Source organism: Anopheles coustani, chromosome 2, assembly GCF_943734705.1.
Source record: "Anopheles coustani chromosome 2, idAnoCousDA_361_x.2, whole genome shotgun sequence".
Lineage (NCBI taxonomy): Eukaryota > Metazoa > Arthropoda > Insecta > Diptera > Culicidae > Anopheles > Anopheles coustani.
Window position 1 is genome coordinate 52,222,656 of NC_071289.1, and position 7,201 is coordinate 52,229,856.

The 7,201-nt window shown below is 43.9% G+C and overlaps 1 protein-coding gene across 1 annotated transcript; it reads left to right on the forward strand.

Annotated features, from left to right (window-relative positions):
• Positions 1-379: 379 nt before the first annotated feature.
• LOC131264297 (protein transport protein Sec24B) lies at positions 380-6,878 on the forward strand. The gene is made up of 14 exons (XM_058266580.1): positions 380-1,175; positions 1,261-1,363; positions 1,439-1,568; positions 1,646-1,755; positions 1,829-2,060; positions 2,132-2,289; positions 3,145-3,218; positions 3,291-3,442; positions 3,524-3,777; positions 3,848-4,213; positions 4,303-4,508; positions 4,590-4,687; positions 4,767-4,905; positions 4,979-6,878. Exons 1-14 carry the CDS (start codon positions 406-408, stop codon positions 5,088-5,090), a joined length of 2,904 nt encoding a protein of 967 aa, XP_058122563.1. The 5' UTR covers positions 380-405; the 3' UTR covers positions 5,091-6,878.
• Positions 6,879-7,201: the final 323 nt, after the last annotated feature.

The following is a 7,201-nucleotide window of genomic DNA, read 5'->3' on the forward strand; positions in this document are numbered from 1 at the left end:
CAAAGCTTGCAGGTTGCTGGTGGGGCTGCTCGACCCCCGGTCGGGGTTGGAGCAAACAATGGCTACAATCTAAGCCCAAACAATAACTGGTCCGGTGGGAATGTAGCACCTCCGGGCGGCAACTTGATCAACACGCCACCGAAAAGTGCTTCGGGAATGTCCACTCCACTGAATGCGTCGACGCCGACCCTGACTGGACCGTTGCTGGCGGGTGGACAGCAACAACAATCGGCGGCAATGCAGAAGCTGTCGGGTAATATACAGGATTTAAATTTAAATAGGGCTCCGATGCAGCAACAACACTCACCACCAACGATGAGTAATGGCAGTAGGGAGCAAACGCATGCGCAAACCAATGGTACCCCGATGGCAACAAGTGCGCCGCAACCAGCCCAACAACAGGAAATGGCACGTCCGACGTACGGTCATCTGCCTCCTCCGTTGAACCAGCAGCAGCCGCAGCAGCAACATTATCAACAGCCTCCGATGCAGCAACAACAACAACCACCTCCAATGCAACAACAACAACCCCCTCCAATGCAACAACAACAACAACCCCCTCCAATGCATCAACCGGCTGCCCCAGCACCAACGACGACGGCTACGACAAACGGTGGTCAACCTCCACTACAAACCCTCAACCAACAGGGTCCACCGGGAGTGGGAAAAGTTCCATCCACTGTCCTTCCCGCATCGGTTCCTTACGGGCAAGCACCATCGAGCAAGCGGCCAATGTATCCATCTATGGCCAAGGCAGCCTCCCAGTTGTCCCTCGGTCAACCTCAATCTCAGATGAACGCGAATTACGGTGCAATGGGGCCGCAAAATCCTCAACCGCCTGGGCCAATGCAGCTACAACAGCAGCAACAATTCTTCCAACAGCAGCAGCAGCAACAGCAGCAATATCAGCAACATCAGCAACAACAGCTACATCATCTGCAACAGCAACAGATACAGCAGCAGCAACTGCAGCAGCAAGCTGCCTATGCACCACCACCCGTCGGCTATCCCGCCGATCCCAGCGGTAACGTCGTGCGGTCAGGGTTCAATCGGATGTGGGGCAACAATACGGTCGATTTGCTACAAAACCGACACGTCCTGCCGACGGATCGCGTCCGTCCACCAACGATACATTTGGTAAACCCCAACCAGGAAGCGGCCAATTGTAATCCAGAGTGAGTTGAATAAGAGTGGAGTGTTACGCGTTGTCGTGAGCGACTTAACCATGAACCCTTTTTGACTGCTTTTTCTCTTGTGCAGCATATTCCGTTGTACGCTGACGAAGATACCTGATTCGTCATCATTGCTCCAGAAATCGCGTCTACCGTTGGGCATTCTTATTCATCCTTTTCGAGATTTGAATGTAAGCAACCGGGTTTGCTCGAGTGTGTTGGGGTGTATTTTATAATTCAAATGATCTCAATCCTTTCCCATTTAGAATCTTCCCGTTATTTCCTGCAACACGATCGTACGCTGTCGAACGTGCCGGACGTACATCAATCCGTTCGTGTTTTTCACCCAGGAGAGTAAAAAATGGAAATGTAACCTGTGCTACCGGGTGAATGAATGTAAGTTACGATGGTGGTGGTCTATTTGCTGTTCCGAACAGTATCGGTAATTCAAATCTCGCCCGAAATTTCCATAGTGCCTGACGAGTTCCAGTACGATCCACTAACCAAAACCTATGGCGATCCGAGCAGACGGCCTGAAGTGAAATCAAGCACCATTGAGTTTATCGCTCCGTCTGAATACATGGTATGAGTTGCAATCATAAGAGGAAAGATGAAAAATTGATTTCTCTCTCTCTTTCTTTACCCCTCTTGTTTAGCTTCGTCCACCGCAACCGGCCGTTTATTTGTTCCTACTAGACGTATCGTCGCTTGCGCAGCAGTCAGGTTATCTGAACACGGTGTGCAACACGCTCCTGGAGCATCTGGAAAACCTTCCGGGCGATGCGCGCACCCAAGTCGGTTTCATTGCCTACAACAGTGCAATTCATTTCTACAACATCGCCGAAGGATACAACCAGCCGCACGAGGTGACGGTTCTGGATGTGGAAGGTACGTGGGTGGGCAAATGTGACCGTACCTTCTTTTGATAACATCGTTTTTTTTCTCTCTAAATGCTCTAGATGTTTTTTTGCCGTACCCGGACAATCTGCTTGTTAATCTGAAGGAGTGCAAAGAGTTAATCAAGGAACTGCTGAAACAACTACCTAAACGGTTCGAACACACGCACGACACGCACAGTGCATTGGGGGCAGCCTTGCAAGTAGCGTTGAAGCTTATGGTAAGTGAGCATAGCATTGAACAACTTACTTGTTTTTGCTTTAGAATGGCAGAAAATTTCACAACATTAATACATACAAAGACATGGGTTAATATAAAAGAATGATAGCGTCTCGGAAAAGAGCGGTCAAAACGACCCCTAAAAACCGTTTGGGCCTGATCAAGTTGATTCTAAACGCGACGCGAAATAAAATGACAGTGGCCAACGGATTGCTCTCTTAGTTCTAAATCGTTGCGTTTAGTAATGGCTGAGTTTTTTTTCTGATACTTAACACGTTGCGTACTAAGCGTTTTAGCACAATTTTTAGTACAATCTTTTTAATTATAATTTGTTTATAATATTTGTTAAACCGATTGTTTTCGAAGGCCAAGCAAAAACTTAGCTTAGCAAATTACTTATTTTTAATACAACTATAAATATTATGTTGCATTTTCATTTATTTATGAGTCAAAAACTTTTTAGAACTAGAACTGATGTCACCCACATTTGGGTGACGCGATACGGAACGTGTTAAAGCCATTTTTATCTGAATATTGCGACGCAAAGATGGGAAACAATGTATACAATCGTTACACACCCTGTATATCAGTTTCGTGGCAAGATTAGAATTTCCTTTCACTCTCTATGTGGGTCATTGGCAGTCAAAGTGTTAATATAGCTTTGTATTTAAAGAAACGTTTTTCTTAAAAAAATACTCAGCTGTTGTTAAGGTTACTATCAATGTTGTTGTAACACAAATATACTTTGTCTTAGTAATATTTTTTTCCTTTTTTTAAAATGATTCAACCTCTTTTTTAAGGATAGAATTTTTCCAAATACTTTTCATTCATTTTTGTGTTTTTTTTTGTACTGCAGACTCCGTCAGGTGGACGTGTAACGGTGTTCCAAACATGCCTACCCAACCTCGGTCCGGGAGCATTACAGTCCAGGTAAAGTATTTCAACCGTTAGAAAGATAATCTGTGTTATTACGAATGCATAATGGTTAATTTTAATCTACAGGGAAGATCCCAACAACCGATCGTCCAAGGAGGTGGCCCATTTAGGCCCGGCTACCGATTTCTATAAACGACTCGCTCTAGAATGTTCTGGCCACCAGATTGCAGTGGATTTGTTTTTACTAAATAGCCAATACTGTGATTTAGCTACAATTTGTAAGTACTATTTCGGTGGAATAACGACATTATATGTATTAACCTGTTTCTTCTGCATTATTGTTTCTTATGTTCTGATAGCTGGAATTAGCAAATTCAGCGGTGGTTGCATGCATCATATTCCGCTGTACAATGAATCTAAACCTCAGCTGGTGAAAACACTGCGCAAGTCCCTCGATCGGTATCTGACGCGCAAGATCGGTTTCGAAGCGGTGATGCGAGTGCGCTGTACGCGCGGCCTAGCGATTCATACATTCCACGGTAATTTCTTCGTCCGTTCGACGGATCTACTGTCATTACCGAACGTTAATCCAGACGCGGGCTTCGGCATGCAGGTGAGTACCGCGCGGTCGCACTGCGTGGTGAGGAAGGGCAATAACTATGATCCACAACTCCCCTCCGCAGATAACGTACGAAGAAAGTCTGGCAGAGTTGAAATCGGTGTGCTTCCAGGCGGCACTTCTCTACACGAGCAGTAAAGCCGAGCGGCGCATTCGTGTGCATACGCTCTGCATTCCGGTCACGGCTAGCCTGACGGAGGTGATGTACTCCGCCGATGTGCAGTGTATAGTCGGGCTTCTATCGAAGATGGCCGTAGACCGTTCGCTCAGTTCCAGCCTCAACGATGCCAGAGATGCCTTTATCAATGCGACCGTCGACATTTTCAGTGCGTTCAAGATTGCGCAGAATCTGCCCCAGAACTCAGGTACCATCGTGGCGCCCGAGAACCTTGCCCTGCTGCCGCTCTACATACAGGCCATCTTGAAGCATGTAGGTGTTTTTTGCGCTTACCTCCCGAACTGCTGGACATATATAACCATTTTCTTTATCTTTACTTTTCCCACCCCTATCGATTGCAGCCGGCATTCCGCACCGGAACAAGCACTCGACTGGACGATCGGGTGTTTGCCATGTGTGAAATGAAGACGCTTCCATTAGATCAGCTGATGCGGTATATCTATCCGGATTTCTACGTGCTAGACTGTTTGTTCGCTCCGGCTGGGAAGGGATACGTCGACGAAGGACAGCGACCTGAGCCACCGCGGTTACAGTTGTCGGCGGAAAAGTATGTCGATACCAACGAAAGGTTAGAAGAGTAGTAGAGTTGTATTTATGTTGTCTTGTTTTTTGTCATCCGTTTCCTTAGGTTGGACTCCCGATCAATGTTTTTACTCGATTGCGGTGCGCATATGTTCATTTACATCGGTTCCAACGTCGCGTCCAGCATTGTTCGTGATATTCTGGGTAGGTGTACAAACACTCCGTCGAGTTTCTGAGAAGCATAACCCCTAATGATCACATCTTCCCTTTTTCGCTTCATCAGGATACAATTCAGTTGCCGAGATACCCGATTTTTGCATAGATTTACCTTGCCGGGAGACGGAAGCGAGTACGGCACTGATCAACTTCCTGGATGCTTTGAATGAAGAAAAACCATATTCGGCGTATGTGCAAGTAATTCGGTAAGTTAAAAAAAAAATTGATATGAAATGTAAATATTTCTGACCGGTATTCTTTTCCACTTCCACCCTTCAGCGATACCAGCCAATTCCGGTCAATGCTGGTAGAAAAGTTCGTCGATGACCGAAGCCCCAATGTGCTTTCGTATTATGAGTTTCTACAGCATTTACGGACGCAGATAAAATAGTTGCCAGAATTCGCTGTGACCGGTTTTACTAGCAGTGATGGTCGATGGTTGGGACGGAATGGTGGTTAGCCGGTTTTGTTATTGGTTTTGTTCTTTGGTATTCTTTAAAAAACAACCACACATCCTAGCTAATTTTTATAAACCTTGAACGCTCTCGGAGCTGCTCTCAAACTGGGTGAATAAATGGAACATTGCCGTGCATGCTATCATACATGCGAGATGTTCGTTCATTTATCATTACAAATATGCTGAAACATATTTCAAATAGTTTTTAAAATTTATACTCTCAAACCAGAAGCAGCAAAAGTAGTGGGGAAAGGAACAAAATAATAGAAAACGATCTAGCTTAACGTATGAATTTTACAGTTGTACATGATCGATTGGAAGTGGCAATGCAATCACTGGCTTATAAAAGTTGATTCACAATGCAGTCTACAATCGTGGAGCAGTAGTAAGAGGTTGATCCATTGATTAAGGAGCGTGTTTATGTAACAAAACTTTAAACTGCAACGGTCGGTAATATTCGTAATGTTACAGATGTGTATGATGTCGTTCTAAAGTTCGCTAGCGATAGGGATGAAAGGGAAGCCTCCGTTGCAGAAAATTCAAGTGCATATAATGAAAATTCAATAAAATAGTCTTAATTTAGGAACAACAAATCATCGATGAAACGAAAGATACATGCGAACCAAAAAGTCATATGATAGTAACGCTGTGCAGATGTATTAGCCGAAACACATGTGCACACGTGCGCGCACATACAGACATACACCCACACACAACGTACATACAAAAACTTATGAGTAGATGATATGGAACAATCCACATGGATTTATTTGAGGACGGTAGGCTACAGGGTGATGAGTAAACATTTATTACGTATAGATAAATAAAATGTTTATGAATACTAGTAAATTTTCTTCGAATTGAGACCTCATTCTCATAGACGGGAGCCTAAAGATAGAAATCAATTACACTAGGGGAATGTGACGAAGCAAACACAGCATCGGTAGAGGCACGTTGTAGATCGTTTGAAGAAAGTAATACACAACATAACTCCAGCACATCGCCTCGAATGGTTCGCATTATATTAGCAATCGCGCGTTGTTACGTAGTAACGGACAGCGGTCCGTTATGACAGGATATAATACACATTCATAGCTAGACATACCGGTGGAAAATGGTTTGGGAAATACTCTTACAATAGTGTACGTTCGGGGCTAAAGTTAACAATTGACGCTGTAGATGGCTGGTGACGACTGACCGTTCGCGACTTGTACTGGAACAGTGGAGTTAGTTGTTAATTGCACATCATGGATGCCGAAGTTTTGTTTCCTTTTTTAATGGTTGATTGCTTTAGGGTAGGTCACGTTTTTGTTTTGCAAACGACAGCTATAGTGAACGGTTAGAGTTAGAACGCTTTGCGAAATTGGGTACAGGAGCCAGGAAAAAAACACACACACTTACCCATACACACACGTTTGATACATCCGCATATTGTTTATTTAGACAGTTCCAGGATTCTGTTGATGGTCGAAACGCTTTCAGTATATTTGTTAAGTAAACTTTGTGTGGCTGTGTGTGTTTCATTGTTCTCCTAATAGAAGTTTTCTTTAGTTGATCAGGTTACGAATGACGAAAAACTTGTACCGTTTGCATGAGAATCCCGGGCCGTTAGTGGTGTCTTGTTTGTTTGGCAGGCTCGACTAAGGTTAAGGTGGCATAGTTCGACTAGGCCCACCCGAATGAATGTAATTTAAGGGGTATCTCAAGTATTGGTGTATTGTATATCTCTACCGTGTAAGGACCATATAAACAATAGTTAAATTATCAATGAAATCAAATGTGTTGCGAATATTCATTTATGTTTCTATATGACAAAGAAGTTGTTCTTTTGTCTGCTAATGCCGGTATAAAAAATGTTTTAAAATATTTTGCTATTTTCAGTATAATGCCGCACAATTTTTTCCCATCCGAAATGAACGCTGTTGAGGTATAGTGGCAAAAGAAGTATCAATCAATGGACCGCTCATGGCGCAAAAGCCGTACTGGAGTAAATCCTCGCAGAAGAAGAAGACACACATACAGAAAACATTACATTACAAATGTTT

Coding starts and splice junctions, on each gene's coding strand:
- LOC131264297 (XM_058266580.1), top strand. CDS start 406: ATGGCACGTCCGACGTACGGTCATCTGCCTCCTCCGTTGAACCAGCAG. Junction 1,756..1,828: donor TCGCTCCGTCTGAATACATG/GTATGAGTTGCA, acceptor CCTCTTGTTTAG/CTTCGTCCACCGCAACCGGC. Junction 4,906..4,978: donor GCGTATGTGCAAGTAATTCG/GTAAGTTAAAAA, acceptor TCCACCCTTCAG/CGATACCAGCCAATTCCGGT.